Source organism: Suillus fuscotomentosus (genome assembly GCF_016647785.1).
Source record: "Suillus fuscotomentosus strain FC203 chromosome Unknown F5891scaffold_3, whole genome shotgun sequence".
Classification (NCBI taxonomy): Eukaryota; Fungi; Basidiomycota; class Agaricomycetes; order Boletales; family Suillaceae; genus Suillus; species Suillus fuscotomentosus.
The window spans coordinates 1,607,890-1,633,185 of record NW_024539515.1 but is presented as its reverse complement, the minus strand read 5'-3'; the positions used below and the strand labels follow the sequence as shown (position 1 = coordinate 1,633,185).

General features: G+C 47.6%; 6 protein-coding genes across 6 annotated transcripts; 3 read left to right on the top strand and 3 right to left on the bottom strand.

Moving 5' to 3' along the window:
* Positions 1-4,914, bottom strand: F5891DRAFT_1181741 (uncharacterized protein; the record flags this gene model as incomplete). The annotated part of the gene is made up of 13 exons (XM_041366057.1): positions 1-295; positions 357-544; positions 612-1,022; positions 1,088-1,201; positions 1,266-1,365; positions 1,416-1,516; positions 1,577-1,641; positions 1,704-1,742; positions 1,798-2,037; positions 2,091-2,133; positions 2,518-2,871; positions 2,923-3,167; positions 3,216-4,914. The coding sequence occupies 13 exons, from the start codon at positions 4,912-4,914 to the stop codon at positions 1-3; spliced, it is 3,894 nt and encodes a 1,297-aa protein (XP_041233040.1).
* A 2,506-nt stretch (positions 4,915-7,420) lies between these two features.
* F5891DRAFT_975158 (uncharacterized protein) lies at positions 7,421-9,843 on the top strand (the record flags this gene model as incomplete). Its single annotated transcript, XM_041376489.1, has 8 exons — positions 7,421-7,534; positions 7,768-8,054; positions 8,447-8,521; positions 8,593-8,624; positions 8,743-8,806; positions 8,942-9,320; positions 9,367-9,721; positions 9,779-9,843. 8 exons carry the CDS (start codon positions 7,421-7,423, stop codon positions 9,841-9,843), a joined length of 1,371 nt encoding a protein of 456 aa, XP_041233039.1.
* A 1,277-nt stretch (positions 9,844-11,120) lies between these two features.
* Positions 11,121-12,662, top strand: F5891DRAFT_939732 (uncharacterized protein; the record flags this gene model as incomplete). Its single annotated transcript, XM_041374242.1, has 8 exons — positions 11,121-11,269; positions 11,319-11,453; positions 11,511-11,619; positions 11,670-11,860; positions 11,906-12,044; positions 12,089-12,220; positions 12,335-12,489; positions 12,542-12,662. 8 exons carry the CDS (start codon positions 11,121-11,123, stop codon positions 12,660-12,662), a joined length of 1,131 nt encoding a protein of 376 aa, XP_041233038.1.
* Positions 12,663-14,677: 2,015 nt separating this feature from the next.
* Positions 14,678-19,161, bottom strand: F5891DRAFT_1001867 (glycoside hydrolase family 35 protein). Its single transcript, XM_041360208.1, has 20 exons — positions 18,634-19,161; positions 18,355-18,572; positions 18,132-18,308; positions 18,062-18,073; positions 17,863-17,999; positions 17,791-17,810; positions 17,650-17,735; positions 17,520-17,597; positions 17,363-17,468; positions 17,274-17,314; positions 16,983-17,223; positions 16,057-16,932; positions 15,921-16,006; positions 15,817-15,871; positions 15,663-15,765; positions 15,587-15,614; positions 15,425-15,530; positions 15,085-15,372; positions 14,981-15,034; positions 14,678-14,933 (listed from the first exon to the last, which is right to left on the bottom strand). The coding sequence occupies exons 1-20, from the start codon at positions 19,041-19,043 to the stop codon at positions 14,792-14,794; spliced, it is 3,264 nt and encodes a 1,087-aa protein (XP_041233037.1). The 5' UTR covers positions 19,044-19,161; the 3' UTR covers positions 14,678-14,791.
* A 289-nt stretch (positions 19,162-19,450) lies between these two features.
* On the bottom strand, positions 19,451-21,408 carry F5891DRAFT_1001865 (Alpha/Beta hydrolase protein). Its single transcript, XM_041360207.1, has 7 exons — positions 21,158-21,408; positions 21,051-21,101; positions 20,231-20,999; positions 20,068-20,173; positions 19,933-20,016; positions 19,767-19,880; positions 19,451-19,713 (listed from the first exon to the last, which is right to left on the bottom strand). The coding sequence occupies exons 1-7, from the start codon at positions 21,253-21,255 to the stop codon at positions 19,616-19,618; spliced, it is 1,320 nt and encodes a 439-aa protein (XP_041233036.1). The 5' UTR covers positions 21,256-21,408; the 3' UTR covers positions 19,451-19,615.
* F5891DRAFT_1169602 (pyridoxal phosphate-dependent transferase) lies at positions 21,408-24,941 on the top strand. Its single transcript, XM_041365489.1, has 8 exons — positions 21,408-21,534; positions 21,587-21,778; positions 21,832-22,702; positions 23,088-23,216; positions 23,269-23,520; positions 23,607-24,194; positions 24,253-24,406; positions 24,460-24,941. Exons 1-8 carry the CDS (start codon positions 21,497-21,499, stop codon positions 24,840-24,842), a joined length of 2,607 nt encoding a protein of 868 aa, XP_041233035.1. The 5' UTR covers positions 21,408-21,496; the 3' UTR covers positions 24,843-24,941.
* Positions 24,942-25,296: the final 355 nt, after the last annotated feature.

The window sequence follows — 25,296 nt, the reverse complement described above, 5'->3', positions numbered from 1 at the left end:
TTAACGCAAAGAGTATACAGAAAGAAACATAAAGTGGTAAGAGAGAATAAGTCGCCGAATGATCCGTGGGTCCAGACAGTCATTCCGTTGCAGATGCCTGACATTCGAGACAGGTGACACATTCGCCTCCAGGTGAGAGTCAAGACACCATGAACTTTCTTGCAGTTGCACCTTTTTTGAACCACGGCCACTTTGAGAGACACTCGAGACCTTCTTATTGAACTGGATGAGAGACTTGGTGCCGTTAGCAGTAAGGTATGCCTCCATGTAGTCGGTGAGCACTTGAGAACCTGCTCTGGGTACGGTAATGGTATGTGTGAGGCTGTGCATGAGTTCCAAGACAGAAATGCACTTACTTCAAACACTTCCATTCTACGTGTCCAAAGGTCTGCGACTCGACACCACCGAATGACAGCGTGTCAACAACCCATTCAGTTAAGGCTAGGTCAAACGATCCCGTGCTGCTATTGGATACTTCACACCGATTGATAGTATTAGTGGAGAGAGATGTGCGCGGAATTTGGAGGCTGATGGTGGGAGTGTACTTGAATGACATGAACGAGCGAAGGGAGTATCCATCGTGCCCTCATGTTTTTCCAGCCCGAATCGACATTTTGCTCCAAGTCTTTCATAAGGTCCTTAGCGAACGGACTAACGACGTCCTTGACAATATTCTCAACTCCTGCGGCATTGTACTGAGGATCCACACCCAATTCCTGGGCATGGAAGTCAGGAGGGCGCGATGTCTGAGAGACTCGATAACATTGATTGTTAAAGTAGAGGAAATGCCCTTGTCTCTTTGACGTCATATGATAATCAATAAGGCAGGAGTTTAAAGGTGCCCTGCATGAACCCCAAGTGAATGGCCTACGGTTTACAGTTGTCGGAGGAGTTGATTCAACAGCGTCGCTGTTGTTGAGCTTTGAGTAGTCGATTGACTCCCCCAAGCGCCTCATGATGCCAATCTTGTAATTGCCTTGAGCGTCCTTCTTTGGCAGGGGGAACCTCGTGGCGCCAACATCCTAGTTAGCCGGAAAGCCAAAAGTTTACATGGTCAGCATCTTTGCCGCAGTAGTGTCGAATGAACAACATATGCAGTAGTCATATTCGCCAGCATTTGGGAAGTCGTAGGTAAGGAGGCGTCCACCGGTGTGGTTCGAACTTGAGTGACAGTTGACTTCTGATGCCGGAAACTGCGACACTAGTCTGCGGTAGTCACATCAGAAAGATGCAAGAGTTGAACGACCAGCTAGATGACATCGAACTAAGTACTGACCAGCCCGTTTGATATCAAGATGACTACCCATGAGGCTCAGGTCCTCAACGTGGCGCAAACATATGTTCTTCCACTTCTTGAAGGCAAAGCTGAGGAAAAGGTCAGATGCGTTTTCATAGAGATGCAGAAGGTCGCGTACATTGTTAGTGCATGGGTGTTCTTCTGGCTGACTTCCAGTTCCCACAACTTGATTTCAATGACACGGTTGGTCCAGAGTCTTAAAGCATCCCGCTTTATTCGCTATAATACAATTAAACTGAATTTCAAAGCTTGAAAAATCGTCCGACTTGCCAGAGATACGAGGTCATCTATTTGCTGCGCTGCCAGCCGGCGGAATCGTATTCTTTGATGTTTCTGGTGCCATGCTTTAGGTGCAATAAAAATATTAGAAACCAACTAAATCAGATCATAGATGCGTCAACTTTACCTGTCATGAAAGTGCGAAGTCGACGAATCTCGAGGTGTTCTATAATAATTAAGTTTCTTCTGCCTTTGGCGTTCCTCAAACTTGACCTTCCAACCTTTCAAAATCCTTCGCTGAAGAATGAAGTTCTCCACGAATTGAGCTTGTCTCAGCAGCTTCATCTTCGCCCTCAGCTGGATGCGCCACTTGAGTAGCGCATCATACTGCACACAAGCAAGGTTGCATTGAACAGCGAAGGCACGGCAGTTTTGGTAAATTGTATAGACCTGATGCCAAGTTCGCAGAGCAGAAGAGACAGTATATGAATCGGAGTGCATGGAGAATGCGAGAGCATAATCTATCTCGTCGTTAAAGATCCCTGGGATAATCTGATTGCTAAATTACACTCACCTTCAAGATGCTTGCGCTCTCTCATGCGATCTTTCCAAACAGCCTACAAGAGACACAAAAGCTACCGTGCATCTGAGATGAAAAACTTTGAGTATCATGCTTAGCAGAGTGATCCGGAGATTGACGCGACCATGACAAGGCGATACAGCACCTGATGAGGAATGTGAATGCCATGAGCCTGGAAGCCTTTGGCATTGGGATACTGGTAGATAATTTTATGCAGGTTACAAAAACGCTGCAGTCGGCTCAGAGTGCTTAGTCAGCGATTCGCCCAAGGCCCTGGGCATGAACGGATCATAAGGTCAACATGTATTTGTGGCTACCGAGGCGTTAAATCTGCTCCGACATTTGCTATGGAGTGCGGACTCGCAGGAGGGTTTTGTAGAACGTAAATGTGGGACTCTGACTCCTAACTATTACGGCGCACTGGGGCTGTTAACAGTAAACGATGCATGAAGTTTAACAGTCCGCGAAATTCTTCTAGGTCAGTTCCTTCCAATGAGTTCATCCGGTCCGTCATTCTCTGATAGGTCATGCTTCCCTGAGCATACAGATCTACAGGTTTGAACCAGCCGGTCTCCGCGCATTGCCGTATTTCCAATTCACAGGCTGTTGCAGAAAGGGCGAAGATATTTCGAAGCCCAGGTTTCCAGTCATTGAGTGTCTTGAGGGGTATATATTGACGATACCCCTGATCGATCAGTATGTACTCTGTCATGATGGTGACAGTACGGTTCCCGAATGGGACACGAAATGACTGGAGTTGCCCACCATGTTCTCGCTGAAGTAGATCACATATGAGCAGAGTAACGTTGAGATACTATATGCGTACCTGAACGATGGTATCAAGAAAATCATAATTCGACAGCAATACTGACGCTTCCGTTTTGCGCGATTGTGCAATATTGTTCGTGTTCTTGAACAAAATCTTAACGGGTAGATCATAAGCTCCAGCCACCAACCCCCGAGCACAACTCTTGCCCTGGGAGTCCTTATGAACCTGTTTAATGATCCCTTTGAGCCAGATAAGAGTGCCTTGGCCTTCCGTTCTCAACTTCCATTGCGAGAGGGCCGTGGCTATGTCTTCCATGAGTTATGTAATAAAAAAATGAGGAAAATGAATACCGTTGTCGTCATTCCTATGGCTAGTAATCGCATCGTCGAGCGCTGCATCGGCTAACTCATCGATTCTGTCTTTGGTCGGATACAGGGTTTCCCGAAGTAGAGACACGTGCATGAGTCTTGAAGCCTCCGCCTTCACCTTATCGACTAATAAGGATTCGATTGGCAAAGGTGTGGTCGTTTGAATAGCCCGCCTTTGTGCTGAGGAAAGGTACGGCTGAGAGGTGGTAGAAATTACCCGTTTGACGTGTTCGAGCTTTCGGTGGGCCTGTCTGCTCCTGTCCATCCTTGCACTATAACCTTGGGATCCGGGTTGCTCTTGGTCGGTTGAGCTGGGGGCGCTCAAAGCCGACCAACTTGATTGAGCTTGACTCGTACTTGGATCAAGGGCAGTCGGGAAAAGAGTTGACATATTGGAAGCATTTTGGGCTATGTTGGAGGAGCCGTCATGAAGAACCTCGTCCACAGATTGCTGAGATGTGCTAAGGGTGGAAGGCAGTGGCTCAGACTGTGCTAGATGGTTGTAGCTGCCACCTGCGGGATCTTGCGGCAAGTAAGAAGGCTGATGGTTAGAGTTACCAGCTGCAGGGTGCGAATCACGATAGTCATAGGCAGAAGCCACTTGACTTGTGCTCGGATTGGAAGGGGTCGGATAAAGGGAGGTTGGGGGAAACACTGGTCCCTGTGGGGCGCTCTGGGGATACTGGCTGTAAGCTTGCTGGAATACGCTAGATGTAGAAGACGCCGGTTCCAATTGGACTGGTGTGTTGTAGCTACCACCCACAAGATTCTGCGAGTAAGGAGGGTGAGAGTTAGAGTAGGCATTGGGCGATGGTCCGGTATCAAAAGCTTCAGGGTGATGCTGGCTACTGCCTGCAGGAGGTAAGTTATGATAGCCGTAGGCAGAAGTCGCTTGACTCGTGCTCGGTTCATAAGAGATCGGATGAGAGGAGGTTTGGGGAAAAGCTGGTCTCTGCAGGGCGCATTGGGTTGCGTTCAAGTTGGACAAGCCGTCCTGCAGATACTGGCTGCAAGCTTGCTGAAAGGTGGTAGCTGTAGAAGACAGTGGCTCCGACTGGACTAGACTGTTGTAGCTGCCACCTACGGGGTTCTGCGAGTAAGGGGGCTGATGGTCAGCGCAGGCAGATGTATCATCCACTGGCCGGAGATCAGAAACATCAGGCTGATACTGGCCAGCAGTTGCAGAAGGATTGTGATAGCCATAGTGGGAAAAAGCCGCTTGACTCGTTCTCGAGTCGGAAGAAGTCAGATAAAGGAGTGTGCCAGTAGGAGCTGGTCCATGGGGAACGTTATCGACAACGTTGGAAGAAACATGATACTCGGACTGGTTGGCCGTGAGAGGCTGCTGATTGAACGTGCTACCTGTAGAAAGCTGTACCTGAGATTGTAGGCTCACGTAGCTGCCCGCGGGATCTTGCAAGTGAGAACCATTGGGCGCTATGATACCGGGTTGGAGCTGGCTCCCACATGTGGGCTCCTGCGGGTAGGTATAATCATGATAGTTATGGGCACTCGGCGCGTGGGGCATTCCGGAATCGTTGCCTAAGGGCTGACTGAAGCTGTGGCTCGTTGATTCCATAGTCTGCAGGGCCGGCTGATGCGGCGGTAGGTAGCTTGATGGGTCACCTTCTCCGTGACTTTGTAGATCCCATTGGCCTGAGTAGCTTTGCCAATGAGCCATTTGGTTACAAGTATCGACTGTGCGGCACCATCAGTCCGTGATCAGATGCATAGCACGGCTCGAAGCTGTTGTGCTTACCTTTCGGACTGAAACAGGCTCAAATAAAAGTTAGAGGCAGCGGCGGGCTTGGGCAGATGAAAGTCAATCACGGAATGCTCTCTTCTAAACAAGGGAAGCGATAACAAAATTACTGTAGCAAACTCGCGGGCGTTGACTCTGATATCCGAGTCATGCCACTGGCATCTAATAAGATCCATTATGATCTTATCGTGGATAGATGATTTACTAGATCCTTAGTCGTTCGAAGTTGCGCTTACCTCGAGGCCGCCCCCTCAACATTTTGATTGGTTGAAAGAATACAACGGGATGTTTGTGACAGAGTTAGTATTAATTCCCGTTACTAGTAATTAGTAAGTAAGGTCAGGGTTTATTGAATTGAGCCCTTAGCGAGGCCTTAGTACTTACTATTGGTTCAGATCCTGGTTCAGATCGAAATGTAAGGCTCGGGGCGGTTCACCAATCGACTCGAAGCATACCGTAGCACGTTTCTAGAAATACACGTTGTGACTAGTTAAACACAATTGCGGTAGTCAGCGATCATGATTTGCAAAAGGGGTATTCTTACTAGAACCAACGTTTTGTGACGAGAGTCATCATGATGGTCGACCTGTTACTGTTCCGAAATACTCTGACCCTCGAACTTTGAAGATATGTACCTTACCTCGCTTACAGTACCAGCACCGAGAGGATATGATCTTCGGGTCATCATTATGTGATGTGTCGCAGGGGGCGATAGACCAGGTAGGAAACGTTGTCCGAGTCATCCGAGTCCGAGTCTTTGCCGTTGTCCAGGTCGTTGTCATTCCAGACGTTGGCATTGTCGAGTGCTAAAAGTCGTTCCATATAGTACATATTGGTAGTAGTTCCTGACGGCTTTTCGTACCAGTGTCGGGCAGAACGAAAGGGATTCAAAATGTTGATGGACCGCGGTGTAGAGACTCGTGTGTCTCATGGTGTGATATGGCAGGTTTCACTAGGAAGTATACAGCACAAACTCGCAGCGTCATTCTGTGCGCTACCCACAGCTATCTCTATATGACGCGCAGCTTTCCCACGCAACGCGCGCCATGCGCGCACCATTCCCGCGCTTCGCGATGTATACGCGCGCGCGCTGTAGAGAATCATGCCTCTCATGGCGTGATATGGTAGTTTTCACCAAGGAGTATACAGCACGAACTCATAGCATTACTCTGTGCGCTACCCGCAGCTATCTCTATATGAGGCGCAGCTTTCCCACGCAACGCGCGCCATGCGCGCACCATTCCCGCGCTTCACGATGTATACGCGCGCGCGCGTTCCCGCGCTTGCGCGCCCTATAGCGCCAGCCATCCAGATGCATCCATCCACTGTCCACCAAGCTCCCTAGTATGTATATTTCCATTTCCTTTATTAGCATAGTTCCACCTTTATTTTTATCATAGTTTCTCACTCATATATATTTTTACATACCTACTCGGTAGCGCTTCGGCTCCGCATGAGCGCGCTTAGGCGCGCTATATAAGCGCTAGCAGTACATACTACACTGGACCTACTTTTCCCTACTTTTCACTTACTAGTTACTACCCACTTACTACTTAGCAGAATATAGTAGAAAGCTATTCCTTTACATTTTGCACTCTTATATCTCTTATCTTGCTTTATATCACTACTTAAGCTTAGTTTCTCATTTCCGCATACGCGCACGCGCTTTCCCGCGCTTCGCGCTAATACGCGCGCGCGTTCCCGCGCCTTTGTACCTTGCGCGCTCCTGCGCTTTCTCGCGCTTCGCTTAAGCGCACACTTCTAGATCCTTGCTGCACTCACTTCCCCTATAGGGTCAAACGCACTTGCTTCTCAAGTAACGCAGACTAGGCAGCGCGCGACCTTACAACTTTTACAGATACAGTCAGGAGCTTCTTTTGTTCCTCATTGTATTGTTGTTTCTACAGCGGCCAGTGCTCCTAGCTTGGGTACAACAGCGAAAGTTGCCATATACAGTCGACGAGTATCATATTATGTTAACGTACTGCATTTATGAACGCCTGGCAAAATCCTGAGTTATCCCTAATCAAGCCACCACTTGCGAGTAACGTACAAAGTATGTCCGACGAATAAACTTAAAGTTTGAACATTGAACGTTTGATGAACCGATAGTACCAAATGCAGCCTGTAGGAGTGTATTCACATAGTAAGCACTGGTAAGCGAGCGAAGGACGAAAAAAGAACAATTAGTTACCCGCAGACTCATTTGTGTCATGAATGCGATGTTGCCGTTACTGGCGTTTCATTGGTCTTGAGAGTTTCAGCTCTGTAAATAAGAGGCTGGAGCTGTTTCACAGGAGCGCTTCGTGGAGGAGTAGATTCAACGACAGTGATAGTGTGGATCGGTTGTCAACGAATCAGATACTGTTGGAAGAGTGTTTTGAGCAAGGGCCGCATGATGCTACTGTGACGAGTAGTTAGAAGTATGCCTGTTCAAAGCGACGGAAGCACGACTCACCTGAGGATACCAACATTCAATGTTGCCCAAGGCACCCCAAGACAATACTTTTTTGAACGGGTACAGAACCCGATGCTGAACGTACGTGTATCTCTACCCAGTCTTCAAGCTCGACTTCTATTCTAGAATGACGATACAAGGGCCTCGAGTCGTCGGAACGCTGAAACTTCGAAGAGCAGACCATTCGCGACCCAACTTGACTAGAAGTAAAGACTGTGGTTGTCGTACATTATCTTGCAGAACGATTCGCCATCAGACCATCAAGTCAAAATCATGATATCCGATGAGGGGTCACAGTAAGACGTTGTTACTAGCTCTTCAAGTTAAAGGCCTTCATCCCGCTTCCCATATATCTCCTCATCATACTTGAGGATATCGAAGACCGACTGCCATTCGGTGCCCGTCTTCTCACGACGGATACGTTTGATGGGAGCACCAGGCAGAGACAGCTGCTTGGGCACACGACATGGAGCGATATTCTCCTTGTTGAGGTCGTTGTTGGAGTCGATATTGACATCATCAAGCTTCCGCTTGTGAGCACTGCGAGTAGCTTGTGCTCGTATAACCTCGTCTACTCAATCAACTTCTTTCTAAGAATTATGTAAGTGTTGCGAACAGTAACACAGACACTGAAAACACTCACCTTCCTTTCACTGTCCTTCTCAGGCTGTTCATCATTCTGCATTAAGCTGGCGGCTGACCTCTGATTTTCGGATATCCTGTCTAAAAGCACTGCAAGTACGTCTTGATGTTTGAGAAACTGTGCCATCTTGTTGCGAACGTCCATATACGCAGTGTTTCGGAAGTAACCTCGTTTATAGCTTCATGACCGCATTTCCATGCCTGCAAGCTAACGGAGAACACACCCTGCAAGAATTCTAGCCCTTTGTCAGCCATAGGAGTAACGAGAATGATCGGGTCGCTGAAGAAAGGGTGGACGACAACTTACTTTCGAATTACGTCATGTGTTTGAAGACCTGACGTCCCAATTAGGCTGCCAGGTCAGGGTAGACCAGTCGTGGGACTCGGAGCTTTCTTGCAGGCTGGCCACATGAATTGCCTCAACTTGTTAGTGAATCCGCGGCAGGTTGTCCTTTGCTTTCAACATGATGACTTGGATGATGGCCCAAGTTGTTCAGTCCGGAGCTGCAGACTCGGAACTCCCGTAAAAGTAAGTCGAAAGTACCAGCTTCCCGACTCAGAACCTCGAACTATATCTTATTATATATCTGAATTACATGGGGCCGGTCGAGTCATTCGAACTCAGTGATTTATGATGGCGGTGGCAGCCACATCAAATTCCTCCCTTTTTGGGTGTCAATGTTCAAACATCCAAACATTCACTGAGTATAAGTAAGTACTATATATGAGAATGTCGATATAAGAAGTTATAGCTGTTTTGAAACTCAGTCACCTCCCTACTGCTGTCACTTGCTGAAATTACTACGGCTAGAATTCGTGCATGGCCTGTATTACTTGTCCTATTAGGGAGTCTAGTCCTGTTTATCAAAGCAGGAAAGGACGCAGTCCACGTACTATCGGTCCTGTTCTGAAGCAGGATTCAGATAGTTTTCCGACTCCGAGTCTCTCTAGGACTCCGAGCCGTCAGCGTCATGTCTCGCGAACTATACCCATCAAACCTCCAACTTCACCGCCTTCATCTGACACACCCTACGATTCATCCGATGATGATATCATCGGACCTATTACACCTCCCGCGATACTTCACCACCTGTCTAATTATGCGAAGAGCGCAAAGAAAAGACCCAAGCCCTACCAAAGAAGTGTTCCCAACATAATAGAGCGCCTCTGTGGTGAGGAGTGTTCGGGGTGCACTCGCCCCAAGGATTTGCCGAGTGATCAAAGGGTATGTTAATCTATATATGTTGTATTACTTATAAATGTTGGTCCAGGAAAGCACTCGATTGCAACGTAGATTGAAGAACCTGACCCCCGTGGCCCTCGCCCATGCCGTAATCGCGATCCAAGCTGACATTGAATGGAGGCGCGTGCGTGCTATAGCAGCTGCTTTGCACGTCGACGCGGTCCAGAAACATTCCATGTTTCTTGATGTAACTGCTAAGAGTGAAGCTGAAACATACGTCAATGCTGTTTCGGAACCATTTGAAGCCGCTTGCGAGTCGCTCGCTAGTCGTACAACTGACGAGCTTAACGATCGCAGAAATTGTACTATTGCCGCGTACGAGCTTGATGAGATGTCGTTCACTGCTGCCGACACAGAGTTTGATCATTTTGAAAATATCGCGTGTATGTACGTTTGTCTGCTTAAAAACAATACCACTGCTAATTGATCATTGCAAGTAGTGACTGTCCTGGACTCGGATGGTAGCACCACCAGTTCAGACGAAGAACTTTTTGACGATAACTGAGGTAATTAATTTTCTGCTATATTGCAACCATCGTACTAATCTCGCGTAGCAGGCGCTGAGAGACTCTGGGAACATTTCTCCCTCAATCAATTCACTAGTGCTATCAGATCGTGGCGCGGGACACTGCGCTCTCATTTGTAGTATTATTTGTGTACCCTATCTATTTACTCCTTGCAATCTACGTCGTATGACAAGCATGTAGAGGCTGAAAATACTCTTTAGACTCGCATCCACCCCCACATGATCATCGGTGTCAATATTTCCCTCAGTCATCTCTTCAAACCTACCATCTCCGGCGTGGAGCAAGTTATTGCATTTTGACCTGACCGGTCCTTGGATAAGAATGGAGAGGAGCATGAGACTGACCCTCGGACGATCTGCTTGACTTTGGCGACGGTAAGCGTGAAGTTTGTTTTGAGCGTGTGACTAACTTTCTCGCCGGACTGTTACAAATAGATACTCCCAACCGCTAGACGACAATTTTCTCATGCGGGGGGATGATATGGTGCCCTATAATCTAGTGAGCAGTGCACCTTTTTCTCACTTTGCTTTTGTCGTCGACATAGTTTTGATAAATTTCTCAGTGTCCCACAGGATCCATCATGATTCTGTTTGCCAGCACTAGACCCATGTCATACAGAATACGGCCTCCGATACTCGGGCAGAACCTTCCGCCATGCCTAGTAGCGGCTGCAGCGGTCCTTTCTTTTTTTTTTGAAGGACTTCCCCCTTCTCAAGTCTCAACACACGCCACACCAGTTTCCCGAGTTGCCATCAGTGAACTGGTGGACATGCCGTTCATTCTCACTAGTAGGCTTTCAATTTCTATCATAGTACCCCTCGGCATGTCTGATCAACAGCTACAAGTCTGTCTGCTTGTGTTCCGCATTTAGAAGCCGTGCTCGGGCTAGCCTAGCGTTGGAAGCGAACACTAGAAAAATTGCACGTTCCTTGCACCATACCAAACTGGCGGTCGCGAAAAGTATCAATTTGATTTCAGCATGTTGTCCCTGCCTCGCATGATACGCTTATGCCATTTTCAGCGTCCAGTTTTAACGTCAACGCGCTTTATTCACCCTGACATGTCCATTTCCGGCTTATAAAATTTGCTACTGACTTAAGGATTATTAGCCATGCGTTTTAGGCAGCTGCCTTTTCCAATCATTACTGGACGACAATCATATAAAGCATGAGCAGGATCAACCTGGCGAGTCCTGTCCCTCATCTCTAACCCACTTCGATAGACTCAATTCTTCACTTCTCTTCGGTGGAAGTTCATGTCTCAGGCTGCGGTAGAGGACGCATCCCAACCTCCGGAAGCGTCACTGGCAGTGGCGACGTCTGAGACTGCTCATCAGAGGCAGAAAATTGCTGCCTTAGAGGAAAAGCTACAGGTGCTGGAGTCGGGGCATGCGGTCAAACAAAGGTATGAATGCTATTTACACCTATTTCAGTTCGTTCACTATGAATTTCAGGGAAATCAACTACTACATGTCGAAAGGAAGGGCCATCAGACGCATCGTCACGTTATTTGACAACATTGAAGACTTAATAGGCGAAAACGATAGGAGGTGCGATTTGGACGGCGAGGACGAAAATGTAACTCTCGAGTGAGTATTTCTTTTGCTTGTGCCTCGCGATCGCTGATTACTGGTTCGTCATCATAGTCAGGAATGTTTGCAAACCAGTTTCATCTCCCTCACCCACGCTCTCCCGTGGCTTCACTCCAGGGCTTCAGACTTGGAGTACGATGAGTACTCGCACATGCTTAAAAAGGTATTCTTTACCCGCACAAACCATTTACCTTCTGCTGAGTCGTTGTTTAGCTTAGGCAGGGGGCCGATAGTGGTCGAGGGGATGACACCTCAAAGCTCAAGAGCCTGGTTGCCAATTGGGTCAATCGCGAATTTAAGCCCAACCCCCCGGTCAATCCCGACGACAAATACTGCCGTGGATTCGTCAACGACTCGTGTGGCAGACTTCTTTGCCCGACTGAGCTGGATTGGAACAACCCAACGTGAGTATCCCACTTAAATTTTACGCGACACTAACTATCTGCCAGCGTCAGAACAGGAATTAGGGATTGCGCAGACGGTTATGTTGTGACAGAAATGTCCTGGCCAGCATTCCTGTATGAACAATACACGGCAGATCAAAATGATCTGGAGAAGGGCCTATTCAAGAGCACTCTTTTGCTTCAGGTCAGTCATTCCGGAGTAGCTCAACAAAGTTCTCATTTTTGCAGGCCTTCAAAGCCATATTCACATCACCCTCTTCCGCACGGGAGGTCGCCGGTGATGGTGACGCTGACAATGTGATCCAGGCCAACCGACGCGCTAATAAGGATTCACATTTTGGAAAGAAAGTCAAGACACACGTGGCGCAAATCATCAAGATGCATACAGTCACACCCCGTTCGATCGCTTATGTATCATGTCAGGTGAGTAGTAATAACTTCTAATTTATTTGCAGAGTGATAATATGACACAAGTTGCGATTCGCTCTGTCCTCTGTGAACTCATGGCGCTCGATTGACGGCGACTTCGACTACATACCATTTTGGCAGAACATCATAGACTTCTTCGAAAGGCCCCCTGGTCGAACAGCGCAGCAAAACGTCAAGCGACTCCTGGCATGGTGGACGAGGTGCATTTCTTACACCCTCGACAATTGTCCTTCATTAATCTCCGTTTTTCAGGAAAGTCTTCGGAACAAGTCGCCGTGCAGAACTCAGCGATGGCGTGAAGGCCAGAATGTCAGTAAACGCTCTCGCAAGACAAAGGGCACAAGTAGATGATGCCCTTTTCGATTCAGAATAATTCATTTCTCGTGTTTGTTATATAGCATTCATATGATGTAGTATTAGTAGTTTACAGTGGTACCCTGCAATTCTAATGCCATCATTGAATCATACCTGCTCATTGTGAAACTCTGGGATATGTGATACTATTTGCACATCATGCTTGTGTTGTAAATTATGCAAGCACAGCAAGAGGTTTGGATCTTCGTTCTTGAATTGTCAGAAGTCGAACCTGGGAAATGCAGCATGACATTGGTAATATATGTATTTCCTACTTACTATCCCACTCGAGAAACGAAATGGGTGCATGTGAGGTAACAGAAATTTCTACTTATCGCTCCCACCACAGACGGAAAGTGTGAAGGCGCGCAGTGATACAATGTAGCGAAAAAAATACTGATATCCATATTTTCTTCAACCGTTCTGTTCGAATGGAAGAAGGTTCTTATGTACGAAGTGACTGAATTTTTTGCCCATTACTCCGCTTGCAGCGCAGAAAGTGTATATGTGCGAAGTAACAGTAATTATTGAACATGCCGATATGTAAGCCAAGCTCACGATATAAGGACTAGTCAGGATATATTTTCAAGCACCGAGCTAAGATACTATACTATAAATATGCAACATCGGTGCCAAGCTGCCAACCCTTGGGAAGCAGTACAAGTGGAGTACAGCTTCCAGCCAGTAGAGACTCGAAGAAGGTCCCGTGGAAAGTTAAATATAAGTTGATTGTCGCTCGCTCACTGAACACATCTGGCTGGTGGGCCCGGGTAGCGCTTCTTCCCACGAATTCCCAATCAATGTAAAGCAGGCAATCGTTAGATAATCTAAGAAAAATGCGTTAAAATTTCATTCAAGACAACGGTTGATTGTCACTGACTCGATGAGTACATTTTCTGACGTGGTGGTTGTAATACATCTAGTTTGTCTATCAGAATTCGTTCCAGGTTCCCTTGAAAATGAGTAATTCACGATGAATGGCCCACATCCGCAAATGATATCTAGCCGACAAACATTAGGTATCTGAAGAAAGTCGAGACAATATTCACAGTAGGGCATACATTTATTCTTGTTCGATACTCACAGAATGTTGCATGGCTACGGACGAGTAAAGCTTTTGTATACTGATTCGCAATTGATTGTATAACGGACAAACATTGACTATTTGAAGAAGGCGGCATCAAAATTTACAGGAGGACATGAATTCGTTCTCGCGCACTTGGTAAACGTTTTGTTGTCAGAATTCTGAGTAAAATAAGGAATTTATCGTTGCTCACTTGGTACACATATTATCGTCATCGGGAAGGTTATGATTCTCATGCCTGGCTTTGACATCGTGAGACTCACTTCTGATGCACCAATTGCGTTTCATCTAGCTTGATCATCACCTCTTGCTCCACTTTCCCTTCAAGTTGAAGTTCGAACGATGTATGGGTGTTCTCCCGAGCATCAACTGGTGTAGGAATTTTAGGGACTGTTCTTTCCTGTACAAGGTCAAACATCACAATGTGACGATCGATAACAGAATTATGATGATGTTTGTGATTATGTACTATATATTATTATATATGATCTTCTCATCTTTCCGCCAGTTCACTGATGTACGCGTCTTATAAGAATGGCCCGAATGACCCCAATGGTTTGACCTGCACGTGGATCCCACCGAACAAACAGCTTGAATCTGTTCGTCTAACGTTAGTCTCAAATGCTAGCTCGTGGTACATGCACATAATACGGCCTGCGGTAGCCAGCCTGGTTGTACGTACGGTAGTATTAGCCCAGCCTGACTCGCCCGGTGGAAGTTGTTTACCTCTATTGAATTGTAAAGCTGTTGACTAAGCTCCTGTACGACCTCGTTAACTCATTCAATAAATTATTACCCAGGGTGCTAGAACATGTTATGGCGTATTCTGATACATGACTAGTATCCAACTCGAGATGGTCTATAAAGAAGTCCGAAGCACACATTATCATGGCATCTCCATATGACATAAGGGAATTTCATTCTATTTTCGAGTTCTCGGATAGATCATAGTTTATTGGGAGCTGGTGTCTATTTATTTTTTGACTCAGAACATCAAGGGTCTTACTGTGTCAAAGATACATGGTAATTATAACAGTGGAACGTCTTGTCCGAGGGTTCTAGACTTATGACCGTCCTTCAGGCGACCAAGGAGGATTATTAGTCTCAATGCCGCCGACACCGCCTTCGTAAACACCTTCGATGGTGAGCTGCAAAGTTGGACTGACAGCTTTCGGTTCCATAGCCCATAGTGCGACAGCAACAGTACTATAACGAAGTCAGTAATCATCTCATGGTCACATCAAGGATCGTACTTTGTGCCATTGTAGTCCAGAATACCTTGCTGGACAGGGAACTTATACTGGGGCCTGTGCCTTGCTATCAGCCCGGTTTGTATGACACATTGTACCAAGCATACCCAAGGTTGGACACCCTCTTACCCATCATCCATCCGTTGACGTATAATTGGGATCGATACGGCTGAGAGGTGTCATCAAACATAAAGGACATTGGAACATCAAATCCATCTGGGATGCTTAAGTTGAACGTCGTAACAAAGAACCCAACACCGGCGGTGGCGTTGGGCAGACCCTCAGAGAGGTCTCTCAGTGCCCAAGAAGAGGTATCAAACCCAGGTAAGTGCCAGCCCATGCGTTCACCATGAAGACCTCCTTCATTCAGCACCCCTCGCACCTTGTCGAGATAACTGTGGCATCCTGAGCTGACGAGGTAAACAAGCCAGAAAAAGGAAAACGCACTTGGTGTATCCGCCAACTTTACCCTGAACCTTCCATTCACCAAAGTCTCCAGTATTGAGCATAAAACCACGGACGCCACGGGGGGATTTCTCTTCATCAACAACAGCTAAAATTGTTATCAACATCAGAATCACTTCGGTCTGGGTTCAACGTGTGGCTTACAGCCCGACTCATTGAGGCCCATATTATCCTAATTCTGTCGTCAGTGACGACGATGGCTTAAAACATGAGATCCCACCTGAAGGATAGTGATGATGTTCTCTCGCTCGTAAAACAAAGATTCCGGAGGGAAGTAGAATTTATCATCCGTTTCTTCCAGAATATTTTGATTGTTTGTGGAGCTATGTAGCTGGGGTGAGTAACACCCTCAGATCATATCCATGATGATTTACTTTCCATAGGATGTGTTCAAGAACACATCGTTCACCCAAACAGTAGCAGCGAAAGCTAGTTGACGTAATCAGCATTCAGAAATCTTTCGCTCCTTGAGACCCACCTTCGCCACCATTGATGGAAAAGTTGACGGATTGTGTATTGTCTGTGGCATTGAAGTGCCCACGCCAAAGTACAATGTTCTCGCAGCTGTCAATCAGTGAGCTATAGTAAATGACGCAGATCAACCGATGACTGACTATTCATAGTCACAACCATAGAGAACCCTCCCGTCGCCATAGTAAGGCTTGAATGGTATGTTCGTGGTGGTATGATTAGCAAGAGTCCAGTTGGCATCAGAAAATCCGCTGCGAATTTCTGGTAAACTGTCTGCATATCTCCAATTTGTAAGCGCGGGTGGAGCAAAACCAAGCACCATGGATGAGGGCTTTAGTTGTGCAACAAAGCCTCCTTGGGCGGTCAAATTCAAGACCGCGGTAACATCAGATGAGATAGGAATTCCGTTCCATGTAACTGTCTTCACATCATCAGGCGCGATGACTGTAAGTTGAACGCTATCGTTCAAGTCGCCACGAAGGGCGAGCGTCGATCCACTCATTGTAGCATTACGAACTAAATAAGGACCTCCGACCAAGATAGAGGAATTCGTGCCAAACTGCCAATAGTTGGCAAACTCGACGGAATCATTGGCAGGGATTTCGGGCGACCAAAAGGTTCCAGCGGTGTTGGTATCACTATAGAGGACGAGCTGCTCACTGGAATCCCAAATCGTGATCAGTCCTTGAATGCCCGGAAGGAAAGTGACGGTAGTGACGCCATTAGAGGATACTGAAGGGAGTTCTGCCCCTTGTATGCGAGGCGTACCACTCAATGTCAGAGCAACTTCTGACTCATATGTAGGGTCGCCGTAGAGGAACAGTACATCTCTTCCACCAATCTGGCCAGCAAAAAGAACCTGCGCTGTAGAATAGAGAACCTTCGATGACGAGCCAAATGGGTAATCGGTGACAATAATTTTTGATTGTCTCCCCCCGAGTGTGATGCCAGATGTGAAACGGGGAACCTCAAAGTTTCCAGCAGAAGTAGTAACATTCAGCTTGAAAGTGGTTACATCCCTAACGGAATTGTAAAAACCCGTGTCAACGTGACGGCATAATGAGCTCACGTTGTTGTGGAATTGCTTTGTCTTGCGATGTAGAATGACGCCGCTGAATCGGGGTTCCTTAACAGAGTTACAAAGGCAGCCGGATTAGAGACAGACACCATGCCGCCAGTACTGTTTCCAACCCAGTCCGTCTTATAGAAATCTGGGGAGCTTCGCAAGAAGAGACCCTGACGCTTAAGTTCCGGATACTTGACAGTCAGTTCTCTGTTCTCTGCAATAGCACTCCCGTAATCGTACGAAGCTATGAGTCGATAAGTTAGCAGTAGTATTATTAGAAAGGTAGAATCTCACTGTAAACTCCGGGGAAAGGAAGAGCACCCCACGAGGTTCCTCTATAAGCATGTTGAGTTTCGAACCAAGAACAGTAATGGAAGGCTTGCCCGTATAGCATGTAGTAGTTGATTAGTTTTGCGTTGGACGCCCAAAGATGAAGATTGAAGACATTCTCAAAATCGACTCCCGTGAGTATGCGGCATTGATCGTACCCTGATAGGAAGGTCATGCGAAGGCGTAACTAAGACGTAACTGATAATTTACCCGGTGCCGTCGGACCCCAAGCGTCAAAAGAACCACCCTGGAACTCTGGGAAATACCAAGGTTGTCCAGGGTCAACAGCTGAATGCTGACTTAGTATCAGAAGTAAGAGCTACCAGTATAAACCACATACCCATATGATAGCTATAATAGTCCGTAATGACCGGGCTCCAGACATCTGGGTTGGAACAGTCAAATCCTTGTGGGTAGGAATCCATACTTGAGGACAATAATCACGTCAACACGGGCCCAATTGTCTTATGGATGGACTTGCCCATAGATATTCACGGCACCCTACACGTCGTACAACTCAATATAACAGTTATCTGCAAATTATTGAACTCACCGTTCCATTGACCCACGCCCATCCTTCTCCCGGGTCGTTAGCGGTCAACGGGACAACAATACTGGAGTTCAAATAGACAGCCTCCAGCTTGCGAAAGTATTCTGCATGCGTGGCTGGTTCCTGAGAGTATTCGTTGTCTTTACGTCGCAATTAAGCTCAATTCAATCCAATGGGCATGCCAAATGTGATGGCCACTCACCGATTTGAATTGCTGCAAATGAAGCGACTATCAGACAAGTTAATGTAAAGCATGATCAAGGCCGGCTTGCCTATTACCGGTCCGCCTTGGGTCACTTGGTAAGGAGCAGTTTCGGTAATGATACCTTGTACGTAGTCCTGCCAAGCTGCGTGCCAGTCTGTCGCGTTTGTCCGCATTTCGCCTGCAACTTCTGATGTTATCCAGTGTGCAATACCTCCTGCAGTCGTCTCCGCATTGATATAAGGCCCTAATCCTCATTAGCATGAATCCCTTCAAGATACAAAATATAATACCCGGACGGAGAACAATCCATATGCCAGTTTGTTTCGCAGCCTCGTAAAGGGGCTCTAGAGCACGGTAATCGTTAAAGTCGACAACGCCAGGAGAGGGATTGATCAGAGCCATGTGGGAATAAACACTGATTGCGTTAAATCCACCAGCCTTTACTTTCTGCAGAATATCAAGCCATAGTCCAGGCACAGGCAGTCGAAATGTGTGAAACTCTCCTGAGCTGGGTGCGCGACGTAAATGTATGAAATGTGACTTGAGTGCCTATCGAGCAGGCTACTCACTGGATGAAAACACGCTGCCCTCTGATAATTAAACTATACTTATCCCACAGTATATCAGTCGTACGTCCATTTCCAGTGAAGTCCATGCCTGCTAGCATATCTACTTGTTCTGCCCTCGAGAAATCAAGATGAGACGCTGGGGAGAAAATGCTCGACCGCCTAACTGGTGACACCAGAACGCACAGAACCGAGAAAATTACAAAAAGGACCCATGACGATCCGCGACGTTTGGAGAACCTAGATGATGTAGGCCCACTAAGGGATAGCATGTGTGACTGCAACGACTTGGAATCAACTGCCTCAAGGGTTGCTTTCCCCTTCTCAGCGCTCCCAAGTGCATTTATACTGCGCTTCGAGTCTGGAAGTAGGGTAGTGTTGCTAGCCTCATCCCCGGATGTCTTGAGTCGCATGACTGCAACCTATCACACGCGAAGCCGTTATAATATAATGTCAAGTTCGCCGTGCTACGCCGCGGTGTTGCGGGAGAATTACAACCTGAATGAACTTGGAAGTTGGGACGAACTGAGGCGCGGGAAGTTCGTCAGTTCATCACGGGCCGCACTCGGAAGTCATCATAACATTATGATTAAGTATATAATAATAATTGTAGGTTTTCATGATGATTTATATAACAGATTCAATTATTTCGTCATTGCTCCGAATGTGCATGGATGGAAACAGTGCGTGGACTGTGTCTGCCTTTACAGAGAACCTCCGAGTCCGAACTCCTTCGGGCATAGTACTTCAACGTCGTGAACACCTCCTATGATGTGAGGCGCCGCAGAGATCCTTGTCGTCGCTTGATATTCGCACTGCCCCTTTGAAAACCGTTGTATTTGTGGTAAAGTTAAACATTGCATGATTTCCAGTGAACAAAATCTATACAAAATCGTGTATACGTTAAAATATACGTACCAAAATGAACAAGTGTTTCTAAATAGACATCAACTAATAAACCAACTTATGGTGCGTAATTAAATTATCATGACCGCGAGGCGGCGAAGAGATATAGTTGCTCCCCGGCATCGTCAAGTTCGGCGACGAGAAGCTCGTTAACAGCCGTGGGATTATCCAGGTACACTGAATAAACCAGATCGGATGGCTGAAGGAGAGATACAAGACAGAAAACTTACCGTGGTGACCAGCGTATGGTATATTATACATCCTGCTCCGATAATTACCTGCTTTGCGTAAATTCTCGAGAGACTGCAGTCCGCCTTGCGGGTCCATCCAATCATGTTCTCCGTCTAAGAGAATGTTGAGAGATCGCTCAAAAACAAAGCTAAAAATAACACGTACAAATGAAGGTTACTGGTAATTTAAGCGCAGCTATTCTATCGACAAGCGGCATACGAGCATGAGCGTAGGGCGCAAGGATATGAGCTAGGTGAAAGCCTATTAATGGGGGACTGAAAACGAAAGACTAGAACTTACATATGCAATACTCTCCCGAACCCTTAGAAAGTGTTATATTTAAGATGTAATCATGCATATCGCGTGTTTCCTCTTCCGTCAAGCCGGAGAAACGACGACTTGAATACTGCATGGAGCAGAAACGTTAGTATCCCAGTCTGCTTGCCGGTATCATACTCCACACCTTTCCTACAAGCATGGGACTCCAGAAAAGGGTCGAGCGTACAACTTGGAAGGGACTCCAGCCCTCCTCCCATAGGTATGTGAGGAGTCTTCTTGAGCGACTCTCCTTCTCCTTGATGGCTTTCTGCTCTTCTCGTATCTTGCTAACTCCCGCAGTGGATGCAGCGACCGCAGAGTGACTCGCTGATATCGTACTTCGTGAGTCACCTTCATCAGTTAGTTCGCGCGAAGGCGCGGTAAGATTATTCGGATCATGAGGAACACCAGCAGGAGAGAGAAGAATAAGTTTGTGCACGCGGGTGGGGTACCGCAATGCATAGACAGCACTGAAATAAGCGCCAAGCGAGTGTCCGATTAGCGTCATCTTCTCGAGGCCCATCTTTATTCGCCACTCCTCCAGCGATTCAACGAAGAAGGACTCGGCTTCATTTACACGCCCGGAGATGTCATCTCGCTTTGCTTTGATGGTGAAGGGTACGCGGGCGGAACGGCCCATGCCCAGCCAGTCCACAGCGAATACGTCGGTGCCGCGGTGCCCCGCCCATTGCGCGAGTGCGGGGAAATTACGAAAGAAGAAACCAAGACCTGCACCGTATCCATGAAGGACCACGGCTGGGGGTGGTGCGGTCGGCGAAGGATTCGTGGATTTGATTGATAAGGTGTTTAGGAAGTGCTTCGGTGCCGCAAGTTGCACACGCTCCCTGAGTGCAATGACGGGACTGTCATTGGTTGAGGAAGCCATCCGTTCTGGCTGAAAGAACGGAAGTCGCCTACAATGAGGTCATGTGCATGCTTTCAATGCATGGGAGTATGTTGCATACCTGAGTAGCCGCTCTTCGGACGCATTGCCCTGCTTGTCCCCAGCAGCCCACCTGGCTCGGGTGATCAGGGTTAGACAGTAGCGTGTATTAGACTTCCTTTCACTCACCAACTCTTCAAGCTCGCCGTGAATGTAACAGGTATATCCTTAGCCGGGGGAAGTGGGAGGAAGGCAGATGAAGTACTAGCTGGTATTGAAGCTGACATGACGCCTGCTTGCCTACGGAGAAGGTTGATCGCTGAAATGGTGAAAGGAGAGGGATGTATTATTACGGAGAAGGGCTTGCGTGTGGTCTAATGTAATTATATTATGAGGCAGCCTGCCGCTACCACAACGCGTCCAGAGCAATGACAAATGCCGTGGACCGGCTAGACTACAGTTTAAAACTCCGATTCTATTTGTGACACTGAACCAGTTCATCGTCATCTTCATATTCTCCCGAACGTCATGTACAACGGTATCGGATTAACCACTCCCCGTGGAAGGTGTGTTGCTTTCGGTCATTGTCGAATTCATCGTGTTGATTACATATCACAGCGGCACAAATGGCTATGTCATGCGTAACCTCTCGGCACTTCGTGTGCACGAGACGGCCGCAGATCGAGCTGCTGCCTGGGACGTAGCTCCCCCAAAGCATAAGGAACCGGACGAAGCTATTCTAGAACACGAGAGAAAGAGGAAGGTTGAAGTCAAATGTCTGGAGCTGCAACTACAGCTAGAGGACGATGGGTGCGCAGACTTGAATATTTGCATTAGCAGCTCTCTGACTGTCATTTTAACAGTCTGGATGAAGCAACTATTGAAACGCGAGTTGACGAACTTCGCACAACTTTGAACAAGGATTTGGCGTCACTCGCTCCATCCGCGAAAAAATTAAAACCATCTGACACGCATGGTATTGCAGCTGCTAAAAAGACTGAACTCGACAGAATGGCCCGAGCACTGGGCACGAGAAGTAACTACACGGAGGGCGATGCATTTGACCGAGAGAAGCAGGAAGAAAACAAGATGCGTCGTATGGTTGAGCGAGAGGAGCGCGAGAGGAAGCGTGAAGAAGACAAGTCAAGATGGTTGGAGCAAAAGCAGAAGTGGGAGGCAGAAAAGAGGGAACGCGATCGCTTGCGTCGGAGGGAAGAAGATAGGATAAGGAGAGAGAAAGAAGAGGTCGGCCGAAGGAAAGAGAAAATGCCCCCTCCTCCCGTTCCTGCATTCAGGGATCGACCAAGAGACTATCGTGGAGAACGTGACCGCAGGAGCCGAAGCCCGCGACGTGAAAGAGATATTCGACGCCGCAGGTCACCTTCTCGGTCTCTTCCGCCTCGTCGGTGCTCTCCGTCTCCTTTGCATTCCAAAAGGTCTCGTTCGCCCGACCGAGCAGACTATCGGCATTCTGGGTCTGTAACACCACCTCCGGTAGTTCCCCGCCGCCCACGTGAGCGTTCAGAATCACTTCCTCGCCGTGGTCGCGATCGCTCAGAAACACCACCCCGCCGACGTGGGTGGGATAGGTCAGAATCTCCACCTCGCAAAGACCGCGAGCTCTCACCACCACCTCCCCGTAATGAAAGTGACCAAGATCGTGGAAGAAATGGCTCTCGATCACCGCGACCCACAGGACGTGGTCGTTCAGCTTCTTCGAATTCGTCCATGTCTGTAAGCACGGGACGCAGTCGCTCCCGAGATTAAGATGCAGCGCTAGCAGACTCCTATTCTGAAATCTATTTTGTGAAGCTTTTGCCCACTTTGCCTCTGCTTTGTATTACAATTTGTACAAAATTTGGGCTGCGATCATTATGCATGGTGATTAGTGTTCTTTTTCGAGTGCTGTTGTAATGCTAGTGGCTCGATTGCTAGCCCTATGACCCGGAATTACAACCGGTTCCTGTGTCATAAATTATAATTGTGCTGGACTGGTACTGCTGTCAGAGTCGGACTTGCGACCCATATAAGACCGCTCAACAAATAATTCGAGTGGTTGCTTTGCTGCTATCTTTTCTACAAATCCATTACCCCAAGAGTTGATCCAACTTGATTGCAGGCATCCATGCATTCTACTGCGCGTCTGGCTCATCCTCTTCCAGCTACCCGGCTGCAAATTTTGGCTCGAGGCTCCAGTGCAACCCCATTAGTAGCACCCAGGCGATATGCTTCAAATGTTGTATCTGAGGTGCGCCAGCCTATGTTTTGTAACTTCTGTTTACAAATGTAAAGAGATGTAGCTTCCCACATCCCCCAGCACACGCTACTTGAAGTCTATATATGACTTTTCTGTAAATACACAATCTGCTGCGACCAAGAACACTATAGCGCTCGGGGATGAATACCTCCTTCCTGTCTACGCACGTCCTCCGTTCGTACTCTCGCATGGACGTGGTAGCTGGGTCTGGGATGCAGATGGCCGAAAATTTCTTGATTTCAGCGCAGGCATCGCAGTGAACGCATTGGGACATGCGGACCCAGGTGTCTCAGAGGTGAGTAATTTCTACATTTCAAACTTTCTTTTTCATTATGGATCAGAGCGTACATTGTAATGGGAACTTACACTATAACATCATAGGTGCTTCAGCAGCAGTCGTCAACCCTTCTCCATACCTCAAATGTATACTACAACGAATGGGCGCCAAAGCTAGCGGAGCTTCTGGTGACGCTCACTAACAAAGAAGGTGGACTAGGCTACGCTGCTGGCGGCACCTCTCCATCTTCTTCAGCCGCTAAGCAAGGGGCCAAGGTTTTCTTCTCCAACTCAGGCACCGAAGCGAATGAAGGTGCTCTGAAGATAGCTCGTAAAGTTGGAAAGGACCGCTGGGCTACTGCCACTGGTGGAAAAGTTGACGACCCATCGTGTCCTAAAATGGGTATCGTGTGCTTTGAAAACTCTTTCCATGGTCGAAGTATGGGTGCTCTGAGTGTCACTTCAACGGAGAAATACCAGATGCCCTTTCGACCGCTGATACCTGGGGTCAGCGTTGGCAAGCTCAATGATCTGGAATGCCTGCATAGGCTCGTCACTGATGATACCTGTGCGGTTATTGTCGAGCCTATACAGGGAGAGGGAGGCGCCACTGCCGCAACAGAAGAATGGTTGAGAGCTCTGCGAAAACGCTGTGACGAGACAGGAGCAGTGTTGATCTTTGATGAGATTCAAGTTTGTTTTTACTTGGTAACATCGTCGCACACTGCCTTCTGATAAGATTGCATTGCAGTGCGGCCTGTACAGGTCAGGGAATCTTTGGGCACATTCGGCGTTACCGATTGATTGCCATCCTGATGTCATCACGATGGCGAAACCGCTAGCCAACGGTTATCCAATTGGTGCCGTATTACTTCGTGATACGATAGCATCTACAATGACAGCAGGTAAGAATGACAAGTCATGAGAGTTGCCCACAGGAACTGACAGGCACTGGCAGGCACTCATGGGACAACATTTGGAGGGTCACCCACGGCGTGTGCAGTTGGACATCACGTTCTGAACCGCCTAAGTGATCGTGTATTTGTCGCTCATATGAAGGAGATGAGCGGGTACATGAATGGCCGGCTCGAAGTTTTGCCGAAGTGGTTCTCAGCAATAATACAGCCTCACGTGCGCGGTCGTGGTTTCATTCGAGGCCTTGGATTCAATGATGTGTCACATCCTGGAGAAGTAGTGCAACTAGCACGGGAGCGTGGAGTGTTCCTGCTGACTGCTGGAAAAGATGCCGTACGTCTGGTGCCCTCTCTAAATGTGACTAAGGAAGAGGTGGATATAGCTATGGACGTGCTTGAAGGGTGCCTGTCATCTTTGCGGGGTTAAGTAGGCTCAAGTAGTTACTTAGGTTACATTGCGGTGAATACCTGAGACATGGTCAGAAAAGTTTTATGAACAGATGCGATACATTCTGAGACATATTTATCCCCGGCACCCACATCACTGAAAAGCTGTGTTGATTTTGTCCACGGTAACAGACTGACACGTGCACGCCACAGCTGACCGAGGAACGAATCGAGCGCCATTGGGGTATGCCAATTGGGGATACTGACGACAAGTGCATGGTTTGGACCACAAATTTAACTTGACCCATACTTATCTTGAGCAACATCGTACGAGGCAAAGCAAAATCAATTCAAAGCGGTGTGACGAGGGGACAAGCGCCGTAGTAAATATTTATCCTCCAATTTGAGCAGGCCGCCGACTCTAGATCATTTTTGATTGTCTCAGTGTGAGTGCAGTGTGCACTGGCAGAGAATGATTTCCACGTTGCAATATT